This window comes from Genypterus blacodes, unplaced genomic scaffold (assembly GCF_046128005.1).
Source record: "Genypterus blacodes isolate CSIRO-AG114 ecotype Tasmania unplaced genomic scaffold, CSIRO-AGI_Gbla_v1 ptg000120l_1, whole genome shotgun sequence".
NCBI classification, from domain to species: Eukaryota; Metazoa; Chordata; class Actinopteri; order Ophidiiformes; family Ophidiidae; genus Genypterus; species Genypterus blacodes.
Window position 1 is genome coordinate 103,809 of NW_027466923.1, and position 21,009 is coordinate 124,817.

General features: G+C 43.3%; 3 protein-coding genes across 3 annotated transcripts in view; 2 read left to right on the forward strand and 1 right to left on the reverse strand.

Annotated features, from left to right (window-relative positions):
* Positions 1–2,666, forward strand: part of LOC143010194 (low-density lipoprotein receptor-related protein 8-like) — a 54,673-nt gene extending 52,007 nt beyond the window's left edge. Inside the window, exon 18 of the mRNA XM_076162406.1 lies at positions 238–2,666. Within this exon, the coding sequence (XP_076018521.1) occupies positions 238–581 (344 nt within the window). The 3' untranslated portion in view covers positions 582–2,666. The remainder of the gene's footprint in view (positions 1–237) is intronic.
* A 1,150-nt stretch (positions 2,667–3,816) lies between these two features.
* On the reverse strand, positions 3,817–14,056 carry LOC143010128 (KN motif and ankyrin repeat domain-containing protein 4-like). The gene is made up of 10 exons (XM_076162325.1): positions 13,836–14,056; positions 9,943–10,021; positions 8,333–9,859; positions 7,496–7,571; positions 6,447–6,773; positions 6,172–6,256; positions 5,772–5,991; positions 5,521–5,663; positions 5,031–5,231; positions 3,817–4,373 (listed from the first exon to the last, which is right to left on the reverse strand). Exons 2-10 carry the CDS (start codon positions 9,959–9,961, stop codon positions 4,281–4,283), a joined length of 2,691 nt encoding a protein of 896 aa, XP_076018440.1. The 5' UTR covers positions 9,962–10,021; positions 13,836–14,056; the 3' UTR covers positions 3,817–4,280.
* Positions 14,057–17,700: 3,644 nt separating this feature from the next.
* LOC143010087 (angiopoietin-related protein 3-like) lies at positions 17,701–20,632 on the forward strand. Its single transcript, XM_076162267.1, has 7 exons — positions 17,701–18,279; positions 18,618–18,728; positions 19,185–19,287; positions 19,423–19,536; positions 19,651–19,746; positions 19,961–20,233; positions 20,346–20,632. Exons 1-7 carry the CDS (start codon positions 17,791–17,793, stop codon positions 20,600–20,602), a joined length of 1,443 nt encoding a protein of 480 aa, XP_076018382.1. The 5' UTR covers positions 17,701–17,790; the 3' UTR covers positions 20,603–20,632.
* Positions 20,633–21,009: the final 377 nt, after the last annotated feature.

Sequence of the window (21,009 nt, forward strand, 5' to 3'; positions counted from 1 at the left end):
GTGGGACGAGTCAGCTTGGACCCAGCTTGACCTTGACATATTCAGTCTAGCGTCCAACACACAACCTCTCTGTCAGCCCCCCCCCCCCCCCCCTACCCTCTGTGTCCCCCGCATGCCCGTAATGCTCCCCTCTGTGTGTGTGTGTGTATGTGTGTGTGTCATTTCATGCCATGGATTCTGCCTTGTTAACGCTCCCACCTTCCCATGTCCCTGCCGCTGTGTGTTAAACGCATGCAGTTCCTATCGTTGCCACAGTGGTCTTCGGCCTGGTCTGCACCAGCGTCTACCTGGTCTGGCGTAACTGGAGGCACAACTCCACCAAGAGCATGAACTTCGACAACCCCGTCTACCGCAAGACCACCGGCGAGGGCGAGGAGGACGAGATCCACATCGGGCGGACCGACGGCATGGGGCACCACGCTCACCACCACCACCCGTACCCGCAGGGGGTTAACATGGGGGTGGTGGGGGCAGGGGGTGGCACCTGCCCGCAGTTCATCGCCTTGCCACTGGGGGGAAGCATGCCCGACCCAGGAACTCACTGGTACACGGAGCAGCCCATGCTCTCTACGGCAAAGTGAAGCGACGACGTGGGCGTTCTTCGGAAGGAAAGGCGGCCGCTTCAGGCACACGCACACACACACAGAGGTCAGGGGCGACTTTGACTCCAGTCTGCTGAGAGAACAAACAGCAGATCTCACGTTCCGTCCAGCCCGTCACAGCTGTGTCCTATGCCAATGTCCATATGAAAAGCAGCAGTAGTAATAACACGCCTGTAACTCTTCTTAAGATACTTTCACACTGTTTCCTTGCTGGAGCTCGGACTGTTTCTCTCCAGGAAGGAAGGAATTGAGAATTACTTACATTCTTAATTTTTCTTTAATAATGTGACCCCCCGACTTTGACCTAAGCGGGGATATCGAGTCGGACTGGTTCGTCTTTTGAGTGGTGTGTGCCCTGGTGTGTGTCATGTTTTGTGAAGGGGGCCGGACAGAACCGATCCCTCACCCTTGATGTTTTGACTTGGCTTTTGATATGTTATACCTGGTGGACCGGGGGGAAGTATGAAACTAGGGCAGTACCTGCGTTGATGGGACAATCCGTTATGTTAGGATCAATAACTCATGAGTGCCACCGTTACCCCAGCTATCCTTTCTAATCACGTTTCTACTGTATGGGTTTACGTTGATATGATTGATTCATTCTCTGATTTCACGAGGTTGTAACCCAGTTTGTGTTTTCTGCTTGTTTTTAGCGAGGGTGAGCTGTCTGAGTGCCGTTGTAGTGGTTTGGTTCATGAGGTTATGTTGGTTTTGACCCCAGAGCGCCTGGGAGACTACGGCAGGAAAGAAAGGAGACACACTTGGCTCTACAGTGTGAGCACAGGGGAGATGAGGGAGAATAGTGGTGAACGTGTGTGAGAGCAGGTGTGAAAGCTCTTTCTCCCGCCTGTGTTGAGATGAGACTGTAGTCCGACACGCCCTCGTGAAGCCACTGTGTACGCCATTATCTGATTTCATGTTTGGAAAATTCGCACTGCCACACACACATACACATTCACACACTCATGCGCACACACACACACACACGCTGTGCACTGATAGAACATTCATGCTGTTCTTTGAAGAACAAAGACAATGTGCACTCGCCCTCAGAAAACACAAACAGCATGCATAATTGTTCACCTACTGACAGTATAGTCACACACTCATACACACTCGGAAGCAAGTTGGATCCCATAGCTTACACTTTCCCTCCTGAGGTGACTGATACCTTTTGCAGACAGGACAGGACAGGTGTCACAGAAATATAAGAAAATGAGTTCTGGATCATCCCAACAATGATGAATTCACACTGGAGCGCGCGTGTGTGTGTGTGCTTGGGTGTGTGTGTGTTCATTTCCATGCATGTGAGTGTTTATGTTGATCCCACAGCCATATTTGAACCGTTTTGTATGCTCTTTGTTGCACAACCCTCTTAGAATGCCTTCTGTGTCGAGTAATGCATGGAGGAATAACTTTGTATGCAGGTCTGCACAGTATGTTGATGTACAGTACTAGTGCAAATGTGGGTGTGTGTGTGTGTGTAAGCGTGTGTTTGTGTGTGTGTGTGTCACAGAGGGAACGAATGGAGTGAATGACAGTGGAGAAGCTCTGAGGGTGCTTTTTGAATCATTGATTTGTAAATATACTTTCATAAGGTTTTTGATAATGTATTATACAGTTCTGTAGAAGAAGGGATGTACATAAGATTTTAGATAACAAAGTGTTGACAGGTATATTAATTTATTTGTATAAAAGAGAGCACTGCATTCCCTGATTGTAAGAAATATGAATTATCCAAAGTGGTTTGTGTTGTTTCTTGTCGTGCATCATTTAGCTCTGATTTCTGTGTGCCGCCTTTATTTCTTTTCACATAAAATACGTCTTACAGATCTTAAATCTAAAAAAAAAAAAAATCCTCCCACATGTTTGTAAAGCTTCTCACCCTTAGTGTTGATGAGATGATTAATTTGTGCCTTTTTGTTAAGTCTCTTTATTTCCCCACAGCATTCTTTTCCATAAAGAGGACAGGGAATTCAAACTACCAACCACTGTACGTGCACACATCATCTGTATCAAGACCAAACTGGTTCCACTTTTGGATTTTCTGTAATGGATTTCTTTTAAATATCTCTATATATTGATATATAAAATCTGACTGAAAATGTCCTCGTTGTGCGGCTTTTCATTTTCTTGCTCGATCAGGTATCGCCGGTGCAGTGCGACGCTCCAGCTGCTGCAAGAGAACGCTGGCATGAAATACATCAGAAGCTCCCTTTAATGTGAGAAACCACACAGACTGAACTGCGTTTGTCATTGAGCCAGACAAAGTGATTCCTCAGCAGACAGAGAGACGGTAGTAGACAACCCAGCTCCATTATCGTTATTAAACTGAAGCTAGGCCAGTGCCTCCATGTTGCATCATGTAGTCTGGTAGAATACGCCAGTGCTGCTGATGTTCATCACTGTGGAAAGAATAACACCTTTATTCACTGTGGCATGAAAGCTGGTCTGGGTTGGGGGGGGGATGGTGGGTCCATACCTGCACAGCTGTGGGTGCAGCCCACTGTGCTGCACGCATTACATCATCCTCACACACTGGTTTGGACGCGTTTCATGAAAAGAAACCTCAACGTGAATGGGTATCGTCCATAAATATGACATTTGCAGTTAATCTTTAAATTCTCTCTCTCTCTCTGATTCTCTCTCTGCTCAGGGCTTTTAAGACAGCAGGACAGTCAGTCAGTCAGGCAGATAGGTGGGGAAATCCTCAGGGCCAAGGAAGTGGCTTTGTTCTGGCAGACCGAAATCCACTCCTCCTATATACTCATTCTTTCATCTTATCTTAAAAACATCACCTCTGTCCTCTCTCCTCGGCTCTCCCAGGACGTTAAAGGAACAAAAGCCATCCAAACAGATCCGGTTCTACGCCTGGCCGGGCCCCTCCAGCTGATTTACAGGCAGGTGTGTCAGAAATGGTGGTGCTCTCTCACGGTGGAATTCACGGGTGAAATTCAGTGTGTGTGTTCGGTCTATAATTGTCATTTGCACTTGAAGGGGATTTATTCTAATCTCAACATTGGAATTTCAGAATTATGTTTATATTTCTATTCTGTATGTGTGTCATTTTATGTGATTAGGCCTGGGAGCAGTCATAGCGGAATAGTGAGACTGTGCCATCTGCTGGCCAAGGTCTGACATTACAATAACGATACAGTTGATTCAAAATCCCTTTAGTTGTCTGGAAACACACTTCATCACCAGTAGTCTTTGTTTGTTTTATTCCAAACAGGCAGTGTTTACATCAACTCTGAGTGAAATCAGCAGGTTGGTTAATTGGCACTCAGTTCTTGGCATGCAACATGGATCATGTCTTTTGCATTTCTTTCATGTATTTCCCAAGCATTTGATTTAAATAATATTGCTCAGTTGACACATGAATTCAATCTGCAATCACTTTTTCTTAAATCCAAAAAAGTTACTGAAATAATAATGAAAATCCTGTACTCTATGAAAGAATAATAAATATTTGGATAGATTGGTTGTGCAAAGATATCAGGCCTAAGTATGAGCTTTGGAATACAGCATTTTTAATGTATAGGGACATAGATTCATCCTGACGCGCAGACTTCAGAAACTGTCAAAGGAAATCCTATTACAGACTTTTGAGACAGGAAACATGGCAACATGGCAGATGATCTTATGTTTGAAGGTTCTTTGCATGTGGGTCTTCCAGCTCTACATCGCTCTGGCTTTGGCATGGGCTTGCAGGAGGGCGGCTGTGTCGGAGTGAGAACCGTGTGTGGCGACAGAAAGTGCTGTTCGACCGCGCTGGGAGACAGAAAGAAGTAGAAACAGAAAATTAGTAGTTCCCTTGTGGCTATGGACCTATTTGAAGTGGAAGGAGCATTATAACACTCCAATCCACAGTAAGACGATTAAGCCTGAAGGTGGAATTTCCAATCTTTTGAGTCTAATACATGGGGTAAGGTTTCATCTCAAGCTTTAATTTGCCAAATCAAGCTAATAAACTGTCGAGGTGAAATCTGGTGCTAGATGCTGGACAGGTTTCTTTTTAATCCTAAACCACAATTAAAAACATCCTTATACAAAAGCAGCAGATATCCTCCCTGTGTTCTCTTCCCTGCCTTCCTTCCTTCCAGACTGACTGGTATTGTTAGTGGATTAGCTCGTGTCAGCCCACAGAGATTTGTTTCACGCTAGACCTTATTAATCCTGCGAAAGCTCTACTTAAGATGTCAGTCCACACTTTCAGCAAAGTCAAATATTTCATTAGGCTGATTTTTGTGTCCTTTTGTGCTTCAGAATTATAACAGGATTTTACAAGAGCAATGGAATTAGAGAGATAGAAGTTAAACACATTTTTTGATGATCATATCCCAAATGAAAGAACTTCCTGTTGCCTCTTAGGTGAAATGTTTGTCTGGTAAAAGCTTATATATACAGTGTAATCTGTATCTGTTTCACCTTGTCAGTCAGGGTGAGATCACAGTGGCTCCTCTCCAGCAGCAGCCTTGTGATGTGTGTGTTTCCCCTCTCACATGCAAACATCAGGGCTGTGGTTCCCTGGTTGTCTTGGATGTTAGCTTCAGCCCCACAGCTCAGCAGCAGTCGAACCATAACCACCCGCCCGTGTCTCACAGCCAAGTGCAGTGCAGTCTGTCCTGTCTGGGTGAAGGAGGAGCGACAATGGTTGATTGAACGATACAGGAAGATGTTTGGTAATAAAGACTGTATCCTATTAGGGGATAAAATAAAGCAGTGACTGTCTGCAAACATATCCTGACATCCTGAGGAGGCCAATAGCAGTTCAGTGTTGTGTTCAAGCATGATTGATTGTGTGCACCGACTGTGTGATTTGATGACATCCTCAATTTCCCACTGAAAAGCTAAAAAAAACATGTTGACAACCTCTCATTAACCTGTTGGTGTCCGTGTTAAATCAGAGCAGTGTTACCTGGCTGGAGAGAATGTTAATGTTGCCCAGCTCCATGAGCTTACGGACCACTTCCATGCCACCGGGGCCATCAGGGGCTGTGAGGGAGGCCAGCATCGCTGCTGTGTAGCCCGCTTTGTTCTGAAGGCTTACATCAATCGCACCTGCAGTAGAGAGAAAAGGCTTAAACTCTATGTTTCCAATATTAAAAGGTTGTAGTGCTGTCAACACAGATACTCAGCACTGTTTTATTGTTCTATAGTGAAGAGTACCTGTTTCCAGTAGCAGACTGACGATGTCATAGTTGCAGTGGGAGACGCTGTAATGCAGCACTGTGTTGCCATTGTCATCTGCCAGGTTGACCAAGAAGGCCAGCAGAGAAGGTGTGGCCTTCTTCACCTCTTTCATGTACATAGACACCCTGCTGACCACTGAGGCCTCCTCTGCTGCTGCATAGAACCAATTCTTAAACACCACAACCAGGGCTTTCCTCTAGGAGACAAATATAGAGAGAGTTGAAAGGATAATGCAGTTTTCTGACATTGATGTGGACAATATGATTGGTTTTCATAAAATTTCCACATACCAGAAGTTTTCCCAGTCATGCTACCTCAACTATTATATAGAGAAAATGATATATTATATATATGTGGCAGGACAAAGACTGCATACCATATCATCGTTGGGGTTGTCCATGTTGTCCATGTGGTCTTTGAGGAAGTGACAGGCCTCCATAAATTCCCCACTCACTGTCTCCCTAGACGTGTGTGTGTGATAGACAGAGAGAACATTTCATTTCCCTTATAAGAGAATTTGTGTCTCATAGCATTCAGAGTTTATTCCCAGGAGATATGAAAATATTTATCTTGGCATATATTCCTCGAAATCGCATTTTCCAGTATTGTAATAAACAAACACTGGTGATACTTTGGTTGTGGATCTCTTACCTCTCTCCGGTTGTTGTTTCTGAGCTGCTCTCCATCTGCTCCCCTGGGGGCAGCAGTTTCATCTTGGCCACATTCTCCGGTGCTTCATCTTCCACAGACGCGACTTCTCCATCTGTCCCCCCTGATCCTCTTCCACCCAGTGTCATCCGTCTATCCGGACTCATCTCTGTGTGTGTGTCAGTCTCTCTCTGCTCTGGGTGGCCCTGCACCTGGGTGGCTGCCATCTCTCCAGGGCCGACGTCGCCCTCCTTCTGCTCCGAAGCCTCGTGAACACTCTGGGACGCAGAGTCCCACCCAACAAACTTTCCACTTGTAGGTGTTTCACTTCTTAGCAGAGGAAAGAAGCCAAAGCAGGTATTTGAAATTAGTCAACTATTTGTAAATGTTGTCCCAGTCATTTTCATTTATTTCCGTTACAAACCACTAACCAGCCAATCATTGCTGTTTGTCTGGTTTGTCTCTACTAGGAAGCCATTAAAGCTTGAGTTTTCCATGTATTCCAATTATTCTATTCTCATCACAGGCAGGCTTAAAGTCCAATTTTCTAAAGCTTCAAATGCCAGAAATGAGAGAATAGAGACAAAACTTATTCTAAAACAAAACCAAAAACCTAAAGAGTTCATGGATTTCTCTGATTTTTACAACCAAATAAACATTTTATATGGTAGGAATAATGAAACAGAAATTACGAGGCCCAGGGAACTGCACAGTGAGCAGTTTGGGGTTATTGTGACAGAAGGAGGTGAAATAAAGCCTCCTGTTTGTGCCAGTGGACTTCATTAAATGCTCACTGGGACTCTGAGGCACCGCTATCCTCCTTTAACTTAGGAGGGAGTGGAACATTTCATTTTCTACCAATTTAATTATAGCATTTCTTCATTTTTTCAAGCTTTAATTATGGCTTTTTGTCTCTGTCACAACCACGCAATACAAAACAACCATAGCTTAAAGAACCTCAAGTTAGTATGTGTGTGTCAACCAAAACTGTGGTTTTTACCAGTAATCATAATTATAAAGGTCGCCAAAATCAGAGAGACTTATTTACTAACCCTTCATCAACACCACCAAAGTGCAGGTTTTTTGACATCTGGGCACATCTGTCAGTCTGTGTGATGGTTATAGGGTCTACAGAGGAGGGAACCACAGAGATGACCATGAAATATAGGATAGAACACAGCTGAAAGTCCTAATAACACAATTATTCTCATAGTCGTAAGTGAAGTAAATCAGTTATGAGCTAATTTGAACCTTTTTTTAACAATTTTTTCTACAACTTATCAACATTTGTTTACGTTTTTGTCTGAAATCATAAGAGGTGCTGGCTCCAAGTCGGGGTATGACATCACTCATTCATGAATTGAATAAATGTGACACCAACCCAAGCTGTCTGCGCGACGCCCAATTAAAAGGCGACAACGTTAATAGTTCGAGATACGATTATTCCAAAAATCAAAAGCAGATGTTGTTTTTGAAAATGACCCAATGCCAGGAGACAAATCTGTGGATCTGACATGAAACACATCTCAGAACACTTTGAATGAGTGTGTGGTTTGAAACAGAAGCCAAGAGCCACATACCAACTTCACATTCCTGCAATACCGTGGGGGGTCTCTCGTGTTGTATATGTTAGAAAAACACCTCCTGCATTTTGTGTTGATAGTTACACATTATTACTCTATTTCTATTTCAAACTGGCTCTGATTTTTGAAAGTCCTTTGTGTTCCAAGCCACACAGAGATTACTACTTGCTGTGTGGAAAGCAAATGTGGCGACTGTGCCTTGCCGGGAACTGTTATTATAAACAAAACACTAGTTTCAATGAAATAGAAACTAGAAAATTATTCATTCATTGATTCATTTAGGGGACAGAGTGTGGAGTACAATACCTTCACGTTCAGCCCCTTCTCCCTCAATGTCACCCTGCTGGGAGTAGTAGGAGGAAAGAATGTCGACTAGGCCCATCATCTCTTGCTGCAGAGAGTTGACTTTAGGGTCTGGATGCTCCAGACGTCTGCCTTTATCTACTACATCACTGTCTGCACACAAGCACTCCCACTGCTGCTCCAGGAGTCTTTTGATCTTCCTGATGTGCTGGGATACAACTGCTGAGTCAACAACACCCTCAACTGAAGCGTCTCCGAGTTCCATAGGCACTGATGGACTCCCTGCTGATGTTGTGGAATCCACTTTAGGGTCTTGTTGACATTTTTGTCCAATTGTGGTAACAGCTACATCCACTAATGCATCTGAACCACTTAAGGAAGACACTTTGTTATAAGCTGTGTCATTTTTCCTCACCACTTCCTCTCCCTCCTGGTTTACCACCACTCTCTCTGCACGGACCCACACCCCAGGGTGCCTGATTAGGTGCTCAATTTTAACATCGTTCTTTTTGCCCTCCTCCTGTTGCTCCTTCAGTTGTTCCGAGGCCTTCTGGAGCTCCAGGCCGTTCTCGTGGAGCTTCTGCTCCAGCACAGCCACCTTGGCCTGCAGAGATGTCACTGTCAGCAGCTCATCCAGATCTGTACTAGTCCTCCACTCGTGCGTAGGGTTAGAGTCCACCTGAGTCACTTGTTGGTTTTTAGGAAACCTGACATAACTTTCATGCCTTGGCCGTTTGATGTCCAAGGTGCCATAGTGGGAGGAAGTCCCGTTGACGGAGGAGGACTGGACAGGTGAGTTCAGGCCCAGACGGAGCCTTTCTCTTTCTTCCTGGAGAATGCAGATCTGGGCTCTGAGCTCTGGAATGACCCTCATCTCCATCTCCAACTCCCCTACACGTTCTAGGGCCTCTGTCAGCCGTCTCACCAGCCCTGAGCAGTCCTGATTGCGAGGGCTGTCTGTGAGACAGTCCACAGAGTGGAAGACATCTTCACAGGAGGCGTCTCTTCCTCCAAGGTAATTCCTTGAACTCCTCAGGCTGCCAGGGTCATCTGTGGACTCTGATCCCTGGCTCAGTAACACAGTGAGTGGCAGACTGGAGGCACGGAGGAGATGGGGTCTGATGTGCTCCCCTAGTGGTTGCTCATCAAACTCCTTGATTCTGGCCTCCATCTCTGCCAGGGATTGAAGTCGTGTGGGAGAAAGTGCTGACCTGCGCTCATACGCCCAGGAAGTGTAGCCATGATGGTGGGTATCTGATAGTCGTGTCCTGGGGCTGAGAGCTCCAGTAGATCCCCAGGCGCTGGGTCGGTATCCACAGCCAGATTGATTAAGGTTCCTGGGTAGAGTGCTTGATCGAGGGCCTTTGCTTCTGCGTTGGATGGGGATTCTTTTGATGGTATTTCCTTTCTCTATGTCATCTACATATTTAAGGAAGTCCAGGTCCAGTCGGTAGCCATAAGGGGTTTCCACTGAGTAAAGAGGCTTCCCCTTTATTCCATTCTCTGTTGTTTTGTGCGGCATGACCCCTCCTGTAAGAATGAAAACAGTATTTCAGTATTCATGGCACCAAAAGTTCTGATTCAGTGAAATACGGTCATTTCAGGGAATTTACCATTTTGTCCTTTCATCATTTTGATGTCTTAGCTGAGCAGACAGGTTGTTGTCACATTATCTGCTTTGATCATCGGTACCTGACGAAGCAAAGGAGATCAAATCAAGACAGAGGGCAGAGCTGAGGCGGTGCTGTGCTACAGGAACATGAAGACATTTGTAAAAGTTTTCTAATAATAATTTGGCTTAAGGTTTAAATGGATTAGTTTTAGACTCAAACTCAGTTCTATGATTAGATGAAAGATTATAACACAATAGACAATGTTTCTTCAAAACCTCTCATATTCAGGACAATACAATAGACTCTCTTGCTCTTCTTCTATCTCAAACTTATTCTCTTCTTTTCTTCGTTTTTTTCACATTCTTACTGCTTCACTTCTTCCACGCATCAGGCTGCTGCTATTCAACAGGGATCGGCCTGATGTTCACTTGATTACAGCCCTGTCATCCAGGACGAAAGCTGAAAATAACTCTAGGCTGTCAGAGCCCAGCAACTATGGCCAGTGGAACAAAATATACTCCTTCAGACATAAATACAGACAACCATTGTTCTGACTCACAACTCCCTTCTCTCTCTCTCTCTCTCTCTCTCTCTCTCTCTCTCTCTCTCTCTCTCTCTCTCTCTCTCTCTCTCTCTCTCTCTCTCTCTCTCTCCTACTTACTAGTCTCTGACCTTCTTCAAGCCTGCTACTTTACTTTACTTTTACTAAACTTTCTCTGACTCCATAACTTCTCTTTCCTCCCCTCCCCCCTTTCTCTCTATATTCATATTGTACGTGATTTGAGTTGATTCAGTACAGCTCCTCGTCCTCTGCTGACTCTCTTCTTTCCTGAAACTTTATCTTTATTTCTCTTGCCCTCTCTGCATTTTTTACACGTCTTAGCAGCAATGTAAATATGCAGCGATGTAAACCTACAGAGCACACAGTTACACAGTTAACCTCTCCTAGTGCCACACCGTCTCAAGTGTCCCTCCCTTCCATGCTTGCACTGTTATCCCCCCGCCCCTCCCTCCGCCCTGACCACCAGCTTCTGTGGCAGCTCGCTGTCCTCTTAAGGCACCAAAGCCACCGAGCCGCAGCCCCAAACAATGTCAGCAATGCAGTAAACAGACAAACACAGACGAAAGCCCGCCTGGGAAAGTTATCATCATTCACACATCCTCTGACCCAGTCACATGGATTATGGATTAAAGTGTCAAGAAATCATTTCTAAACATTTTGGGTAATCTTGACAAATTAAATTGTGCAGCATCGCAGAAAATTGCGGCATTTTGTTTAATTTTCTCAAAACACCACAAAATTGATACTATAGATTATGATGTTAGTTGGTATGAAGAAGTTAAGCAGCCTCTCTCTGCAGCTCATCTGACAGGTCTAAATTTAGCTTACAAAAACACATGACAAGTCTTTGCACATGTTTGATGTATGTGCATGTGTGTATGTGTGTGCATGTGAGTGTGTGTGTGTATGTGTGTGCGTGTGAGAGAGAGAGAGAGAGAGAGAGAGAGAGAGAGAGAGAGAGAGAGAGAGAGAGAGAGAGAGAGAGAGAGAGAGAGAGAGAGAGAGAGAGAGAGAGAGAGAGAGAGAGAGAGAGAGAGAGAGAGAGAGAGAGAGAGAGAGATTACAAATGAAATGTCAATTGGCACAGTCAAGGGGAGCAACTGTTCCTGCAGATCTCTCAATCAGCCTCACAGCAGAACAGCATGCAGGCAATCAGACCTCCATAAGGTGTCAGCACATTCCATTTCTGCCTAGATATAAAAATGATTTGAATTGTGCCCTCTTGACGTTTAATAGAATAGAATAGAATAGAATAGAATGTCCTCTATTTGGAAACGACATCCAAAGTGCAGCTATCCCACACACACACACACACACACACACAATAACAACAACAATAGCTATGTTGTTATCTGATAATATAATAGACTTTTGTGGTAATGTTAAACAAAACAATGAATCGTTTTGCAAAATCTTTTTCTAGAGAAATGTTAATATTTAGACTGTTGACAATTCGTAGACGAGCACAAGTGACATAATCGACCAAGCCATTTAAATGTAGCCCACAAGATCTTTGTTTCTTACACATAAATAGATGTACTCATTCATTACGTCCTGACCAGGCTGCCACAGAGGAAACAGTATAGCAGCAAGAATGGACTCGCTCTCACCCACATTTTCATGGCGCAAGTTTTAATTGACTTTGCTTGGCCAGCAGGTCCACCTCACAGGAAGCCCAAGAAATGAAACGTAAAATATCCACTTTTCCCCAAACAGGCCCCAGCATCCTGCACAGCTCTGCAGTACTGCACAGCACTGCTGTGTCCACACAATACCCAACTCCATCCAAAGGCAAATGTAAGGGAAAATTACATTTTTCTTGGCTTCTATCAAGACTTCCTTCCTAAGCAGCTAAACTCCTTTTTGTGTTTTAAAGGTCTCATGATGAGGAAATCCTATAGTTTTCATTTTTCAGGATTTGAGTCCATTTCATCTCTCCTATCCCACCGCAGCCTCTGGATAATGTGTCCCTTCTCACACAGCTTAACTCTCTCCCTGCATCAGCACAAACCTCATAATCACAACAACTCTACAACATTCTTTACCAAAGCCACAAATTAAATATGAACTGAGTATGACAGGACCACTGGGGACGCCTCCCTGTAAAGCCAATTTAAATGCTTTGCCCTTAGATAAGGACAAATGGTTAGAATTTAGATGTAAGATGTGGGCAAGATTTAGTTTAGACCCCTAAGGTACAAGAAAAAACTTTCACAGTTATTTCACAACTTAATGGAGTATAGACAGCAGTCCATAATCTCATGCATGCTGGACAAGCAGATGAAAGGAGTTTTCATAGTGGACAATAAATTACATTGTTCCATAATTGAAAAACTGACTTTGAGTCGGTGAGATCTACAGTGTGTTCAACAGAGTGCTGTTCATTCACTTAACCATCTGTTTCTCCCTCTGTCTCTCTCTCCCCCCTTCTGTCTCGTGTCCATCTGTCTGTCTGTGCACTCTGTATGTCCACACGTTTGCTTTCTGTGCTGTTTTCCTGGAAAAAATCCTTCTTCTCCGGGTTTGGCTGTACAGACTGTGGTTTTTCCAGTGCATAACTCTAAACCTTGTCTTCTGTTCAAGAGTTGATTTAGGAACCAAAGCAAACTGTTTGGACTCAAATTCCATTCCTCCTCTGCTGTATCTGTTCCTTCTTTTCTTGTCTTTCAAACTCACATCTTACACTTGGTATGTCCATCAAGACTTCCTAGAAACCCATCCACTCTAGTGCTGTTTATTTTTCTGTATTGCTGTATTTGTGTGTTCTTCATCAGGGGGATTTTGGACTGTCTGAGATGTTCTGGTCCTCTTCCAATAGCAACAGGGTCAGCATTGCACTGTGGCATCTAAGTCTCATTGTGTGGTATGTATACCCAAAGCACATATGACGAAACAGCTGCCAGGGGCTTTACGCTAGGAAGAACGCCGTGGTATGTTGCACGGCAAGGTTAAAATAGAAAGTTAGCTGCCTCCGTGTATTCACATGGCCACGTGTGTCTCTGTTCAAGTACACAAAGTCACTTCCTTCACAGGGCATGTAACTATAGATGTAATAAAATGTAAATACATTTCAACATAAATCTTTAAAAGAAGGCAGAGTCATCCTCCGGTGGGTCTGATTAGTATTCAGCACAGGCCCAGAGGTCCACTCTACTCAATTTGTTAAATCACTCTGGAGCCAAAAGCATTGCTGACCCTGAATTTAGAGCAGCCAGACCTGGATTGAATACATTCAAGGTCAGCATTCAACATCTTTGATTAACAATACAATCCAACAGTTTCCAGCGGCAGAGAGATTTGAGATGCATATTTAATCATCGCCTGTGCTTACCTTGTGATGAAGTGTTCTGCAGTTTTCTCCACTTAGTCTTAGTGATGCGAGGGCTTGCTTGTCAGACAGTCCACAAACTGCTATCTGCACAGTTCAGCCTTGCTCGTCTGTGTGTCTGTCTGTCCCCTGAGTAAGCGGTGAGGTGCTGTCAGGGAGAGTGGCATGCCACGGGCGTTTGGTAAATGCCAGTGTGAAGCCCTGCCATAACATAAGCTGGGTTTACTGTGTGTAAAAGATCACAGGGCAAGGAGGAGCTTGCGAACATGCCTTCTTACCTCCTGTCCAACGAGACCGGGGTAGACTTAAAGAACGACACCCATTCCTTCAGTCGTCAGCCAATGGGAGTTTAGGGGTGTAGTTGGAAGAGACAAACAGCTCCTGTGAGTCCCTGTTGACAACAAGTAAAAATATGGATGGAGCATGAGACACAAACAGAGTCAACTTGCATACATATAATCTCTCCATTATCTTCTCATATAACACCAGCAAACACACGGAGCCTCATAGACCACACATGGGAATCCTAACCAGTGTGTGGTCTCTGTCCTTTATAATCATGTAAATAGGGGGAGGGCAGAGGGCTTCGTTCCATCCATGGGGGTTAATTCTCAGGGTCCATGCTTGTCATTCTTTCGTGGATCCTCTCTCACCCCATTACCCAGCATTCTCCAGCATAAGCGATCCCGATATGTTTCCTGAAGGCACCGGGTGATTAACTCTCCAAATTTACTCGTCCTTCTACCGCCAAATTTGGGGTGGAAATGTATACATTTCTTCTCTTTCTAATCTTTAAGTCATTGATGTTGGTTTGTTTGAGCAGCCCTCATTGGAGAATCTAAATGAATACAACTTGCAAGTCAATTTGCCTTATTTAGATTTATGAGTCTGTTTGTGCTTCAATGTGTAAAATAAAAAGCATTAATCATATCTGTTTGCCTCTCTTTGCTGCAGCATCATTGTGCACCCTGAGTGAAAACTGGGCCATTTTGTGTGTGTCGTGTTAAATGTTGATGTAAACATGCTACAGAGACACAATATGAATCTTGGGTTTGTTTCCTGCAGGGGTGAGTCTCACATTTTGCAACTTGGACAATATTGAACACATACTCTGCACCCTATCACACTATAATGATGAAAAACTGCATTATCTGCCCCTTTAATGAAAGCTCTATGACACGTTTTGGTGGGAGAGACACTGGAGTACCGCCTTGTGCCCCACCACGCTCAAAACAGAGTATGGAAAAGGCATTAGTAAGAAATGCGGCTTTTCCATTACCCAAGCAGACAACCGACTCCGAGAGGGATTGTGGTTTGACTCAGGGGAGAGGGAGAGAAGAAATTGTCCTTATTGGACCAAATGACTGCTGACGGACTGACCACATACTGCAGAAGCCCTGGCCAAAAGGGGAAAAAAAAGTGGTTTACTCAAAAGCAGTTTCACAAGAAGTTTTACAGTTGCATAATCACATTTTAAAGGAAAAGGTTCATATACATTAGTACATAATCTACTTATAACACAAGTAGGAAATGAGATGTTTATTATTAAGCTGAATAAACTGACAATTTTAGCCCACAAAGTGAAAAGCATGAGGCACTTGGCATTACTTGTGGAGACTCGAGCTGAAGATGAGCGAGTGTTGCCAATCAAAGCAGATCACCTCTTATTGGGTTAAATTGAGGAAGATTCCAATGTGTTCAAATAATCTTTATGCTGATCGGAGCGTTATAAGCCAGTCAGCAATGTTAACAGCAGACATTCCCCCGCTTGACGTCCATTATGTAACTTGTGGTCAGTGGGGCTGCAGGTTATACTGTGGCTTCATTGGCTGCTTTACAGTCTGCAGGCAGTGATGAAACACTAACCTATGAGTCAGGACCCTTTTGACCACTCGGCCACAGACCCGTGGTAAATGCACTTCTTCAGGAATTATAGAAATTTTAGAAAAAAGCGAACTTTTTTAATATGCTTGAGCTGCAGACATAAATAAGTTACAGTGTGAAAGCACTGACTATGCATTACTTTGACAGTTTTGTAATGTAAATGTTGATTTGGTTTTGTCCATCAAACCACCAAAACAACATACATTTTTATAAAATATTTGTATCTTTCCATTACAGAAATTTGTGAACTTAACCTACCAATGTGATGGTATTTGTTTAATGTCCGTTAGAGGAAATTATACAACTCACTTAGGACTATTAATGTCTCCTAGTTTGGAATGTAGCTGGAGAGCATGTCGGATGTACTTCCAATGTGAATCCTAAATAAATCATATTTTATTATCAAAACATCTTTAAAACATAACGCTTTAGCTCAGTATGGAATGAAACATTGGGCCGCTTCCATGAACTGACAGCAAATCAATCAAATTTAATACACTGGAAAATATTGATCCTTGATAAGTCATACCAGTGTTCAAAACAGGAGGCATAAGGTTTGAGTAAGGAGTTTGTATGTGTTGGAATTGGTTAAACGAGTGAGTCAAAAAAACATTCCAGGTGCTTAAAAGATCAGTTTAGCTTTGGAGGATTGAACTAACAAGCAAACAGGATGTGTGTGTCGTGGATGCATGTTGAACTTGAGGAAAACCTACTGAAGAAAATAACAGCAAATCTTGTTCAGTCTATAAATCAACACTTTATGTTTATATATACATTAATTGATTTTACGACAGACAGAAGAGCTCCAAAACACACAACCCTGTCGTAGTATCATCGCCTTTGGTCTGGCCTTTGTAAATGTTGGCAACTGGACTCCAGGTTTTGGCTTGCAGGGTGCAGGGCCTCAGGCAGAAGATCAGGGCTGGAGGCCTGTTGTCTGTTTGCTGTGTACACATTGCATGGCTCATGCTCTCATGTAGATGGTTAACGTTTAACAGAGGAGCAGCTCGGTCATCACCCTATGCAGAAACGTCTTTATGGCTCACATAATCCTGTTTGAAATAGCAAAGGAGTTTCCACCATAAATGAGCTTCTTATTTTTGGCCTTGTGTGTGTGTGTGTGTGTGTGTGTGTGTGTGTGTGTGTGTGTGTGTGTGTGTGTGTGTGTATGTGGCAGTGGAGAGGGTAAAGCTGGCAAAAGTGACGTTGTAGGGGAAAGTCTAATGTTTTTCCTGCAGGCAATGAGATGGTGCTTCCCTGCACTAAAGCTGCAGCAGTAATCATTTATCTTCGACTGGATCAAAATAAATAAAACAAAAAACTATAAATGGATGAGGCAGCGAGTCATATGTCCATGGTGATCCGATGGGCAAACTAGGTTAAATAAACCAGAAGCCAGGCAACACAACAATAACACGTGTCCTGCCATGACCTTGTCAAAGGTAACTGCAGGTCATTTGAAGATAATTTGTCAGACTGCCCCTCTTCCTTTGACCCTCATTTGAAGTCCCATTTTGAATTTTTTGGCCATATTAATGTGAGTTTAAGTCGAAATGATTAAAGATAGATGCTTGGATTCAGTTGTCTGTTGTTGGTCACTGTGTTAGACCTGTAAGTCAGTTTGATTACAATGAGTGACTTCATTTAGATCACAAATTGTACCTTTAGAAACCGGAACAGATGCATAAATCTCCACCATTATGTAAAATAAAACACTTACAAACTTAAAGAAAATGAAATAAAAATAAATGTTCAATTTCTGTACTTTTAATGTACTTGTAATTTTAATGCTTTATCTAATTAGCATAAGTATTGATTTAACATTCCGGCTGTCATCTAAAACCCATCAACATATGGAGCTCAATATCAGCTCATTCTCATTCATGTCTGAGCCCATTCAACAAGAGGAAACTACATCCTCGTAGAAAATGATCAAACAAAGAGGTTAATCATTGATGTCAGACAGTGTATAAAGGCCCAGACTTTCAGATCTTCCTCTGGTCCTTCATCCAGCCACAGACAGAGGAGAGGACTGCCACACTGCCAGCTGGTGAAGCAGCACTGAGACAACAACATGAAAAAAGTAATTCTCTTATTGTTTGTCCTGATTGCTGTTTGGGTCCCTGTCAAACCCTCTGTTGTTGACCCTGAGCCTCCAGTTGAAAGCCGATCCACCTTTGCTGCTCTGGACGATGTGCGTCTTCTTGCAAACGGCCTCCTTCAGCTCGGTCAGAGCCTCCGGGAGTTTGTGCACAAGACAAAAGCACAGATAAATGACATTTTTCAGAAGCTCAACATCTTTGACCACTCTTTCTACCAGCTGTCTGTTCTGGCAAGTGAAATCAAGGAGGAGGAGGAGGAACTAAAGAAGACCACAGTGGTGCTGCAGAACAACAACGAAGAGATTAGGAGCCTGTCTGTGAAGATCAACACCAAGATGGACACAATCATGGAAGAGAGGAGTCAACTGCAGAACAAAGTGGAAGGGCTGGAGGAGAAACTGAGCAGTCTGTCCCAGGACCTGGTGACGAGCCAACAGATGGCACAGATCAGTGGACTCAAGGTAAGTTCCCTGGTGTTACCACGGAAACCTGCATTATGTATTAATTTTTGTACTGAGGTGACAAAATCTTTCTGGTTTTTTGTTGAGCTCTACATTTCCATACAGTAAGAATTGTAATCATAAATGATCTATAGCTATCATAAATGTCATGCTGTACCTTCTTCAAATGAGTTGAGGCAAACTTGTAAAAAATATATTTTAGATGCTGTTTATTTATTTAGGAAGAAGTATCCATCAATTTATAGCTGCTACAGTAACCACCCTCAAAGACTAATAATAATAATAATAATAGTAATTAAATGACCAGTCACTCACAGCCCATATTTGCCTCTAATCAGGAGGTGATCCACACCCAGGAGCAGAGCATCACAGAGCTGCTGAGGGCTGTGAGCGAGCAGAGTGACCAGCTCAACCACCAGAGGATGAAGATCAAAACTCTGGAGGAGAAGGTAGTCATTAAAGAGGCATTAGTGAAAAGGCACTCAAATGGTCTTTTAGTGTCTTACTGTGCATAAGTAATTTTCCAGATTTTTTTTGTGTGCCACATTTGAAGTTATGACCTGTCAACATAAAGGAATTTAAGCTTTAGCTTGTCAAAAGAAACATTATAGGAATCATGTTGCTGAATGATTGTAGATTAAGAGTAAAATTGAAATCTAAATGTTTGAAAGAAGCAGACTTCACCAGTGGAGTTGCTGTCCATATTTCTGTCTGATCCTCAATGATGCAACAGGATTGCAAAACTTTTGGAAAATATCTCCTTTTGCAGAATAATAACCCACAGTAAATATTCATATAATTATATGTGGATACGTGTGGAATTGCCATTTGTTTCACTGGTTTTCAAGAGTCAGTCTAAGGATTGTCTCCTCACTAAAATATTTCAAAAACTATTTTTTTCCTAGCTTTCTGCCAACACATTTTCTCAAGAGACCATTGAGAGGATCCCTGAAGTCTTTAACACTGAAGCACCAACCCTGACCCCTTATCTCACCTCAACAATTCAGGGTAAGATGTGTCAGAAAACTATAGAATTTAACCTTGTCTCACTGTTCATTACATAAGTTCCAGGTAAAATTACGTCATCCTTGTGTATTGTACCTACAGCTTCCACTTAACATTATGTAATCAATCTTTGGTCAGATCTCCCATCAGACTGCAGTGAACTCTTCAACACAGGGCAGAGAATCAGTGGTGTTTATGCCATCAGACCCAAAAGATCAGAGCCCTTCCTGGTCTTTTGTGATATGGACAAAGGTAACTCAGAAAGCTCTTTACCGCTCGATCTTTAGAGAGGGATCAGATGATCACCAAATCTGTCAAAAATCAGTCAGTCAGTCACTTTTTCTTGTCCTCTTTCCTCCCTTTTAGATTATGGTGTCACAGTCATCCAGCGTAGGAAGGATGGTTACATAAATTTTGACCAAACTTGGGAGAAATATGAAAGCGGATTTGGAGATTTTCAAGGTAAGAGATGTAAACATGGGCAGCTGTTGTTGTTTCACTACAAAGACCTGACCTGTTGTACCTGTATGAGTGAGTTTGCTGAAACAAAGCCTAGAAGTGAAGTGAAGGAAGAACGAGGGGTTGAACTTGACATTTGTATTACAATTCCAATCTTTTTTAACTGTTGTGCACCTGGCATATCCACTCTGAGCTCTCCATGATCACTGTGCCATAGGAGAGTTTTGGTTGGGACTCAAGAAGATCCACTCTCTAGCAGCTCAGGGCAGCTCTGTTCTTCATATCCAGCTGGAGGATTGGAAACAGGACAGGCGCTTTATTAAATACGGCTTTCACCTCGACGGCCCGGAGAACAACTACATCATTCACCTCACACAACTGTCAGGAGATCTGCCTGACCCCATGAGCAACAACACAGGCATGATGTTCTCTACCAAGGACAGGGACAATGACAACCACCAGGACTCCAACTGTGCCCACAACTACACAGGTAATGTGATATGCTCTTCCACAAATGTACACTTTACAGACTGAATACAATAACTGTTATATTAGATTATCTTTTCAACCAGTACGACCTGCTTAACATGCTCGTCCTACAGGTGGCTGGTGGTTCAATGCCTGCGGAGACACCAACTTAAATGGGAGATACTTCCCCATGAGACCAAAGGGGCGTGCAGAGCGCAGGAGAGGGATCCAGTGGAGGCCAGGCAGACGAGCCTCCTACTCCCTCAGGTTTACCCAGATCTCTGTTTACCCTGCAGCTGCCCCCAGGCCCACCACCTCTTCCTCCTCCCCTGCTTCTTCACAGTCTGTTGACATTAAAGGTGCACCAACAAGCTTCCTTGAGAAGATTTGAAACAAACATGCAAGTGTTTCCTGTGGGCTGCTGTGATTTCAAAAGGCATAGATGGATAGAAAGATTTTTCTTGGCAAGACCTAGTGGGTCCAATTTTAGTCAGTCATATACAATAAAGAGCCAAATAAACAATTCAGCCCCAATGGGTAATAGATGCTAGTAAAGGGTTTAAAGTTATACTTTAAGAATTTAAAGCACACATCCATCCATGAGCAGTTCTCACAGCAAGTCACATTGATGCGTCTGTACTGTACATACTGTAGTTTGTATACAATAAATATTTTTTATTTAACTTAAATGCATAAAAAAACCTAATGATGACTTGATGTGGGCGTCCCAAGCTCAGTAATGATGACACAAACATACCAGGGTGTCCTCGGCTGTTCTGTCACGCTCTGTTGGAGGTC

Bases quoted from the DNA above. Each gene is read 5' to 3' on its own strand.
- LOC143010128 (XM_076162325.1), bottom strand. The intron at 5,664-5,771 runs GTACTCTTCACT...TCTCTACTGCAG, and splicing joins CAGTCTGCTACTGGAAACAG to GTGCGATTGATGTAAGCCTT. The intron at 5,232-5,520 runs GTAACACTGCTC...TCCTTCACCCAG, and splicing joins TTAACATTCTCTCCAGCCAG to ACAGGACAGACTGCACTGCA.
- LOC143010087 (XM_076162267.1), top strand. From the start codon at position 17,791: ATGAAAAAAGTAATTCTCTTATTGTTTGTCCTGATTGCTGTTTGGGTC. The intron at 19,747-19,960 runs GTAAGAGATGTA...ACTGTGCCATAG, and splicing joins CGGATTTGGAGATTTTCAAG to GAGAGTTTTGGTTGGGACTC. The intron at 20,234-20,345 runs GTAATGTGATAT...CTCGTCCTACAG, and splicing joins CTGTGCCCACAACTACACAG to GTGGCTGGTGGTTCAATGCC.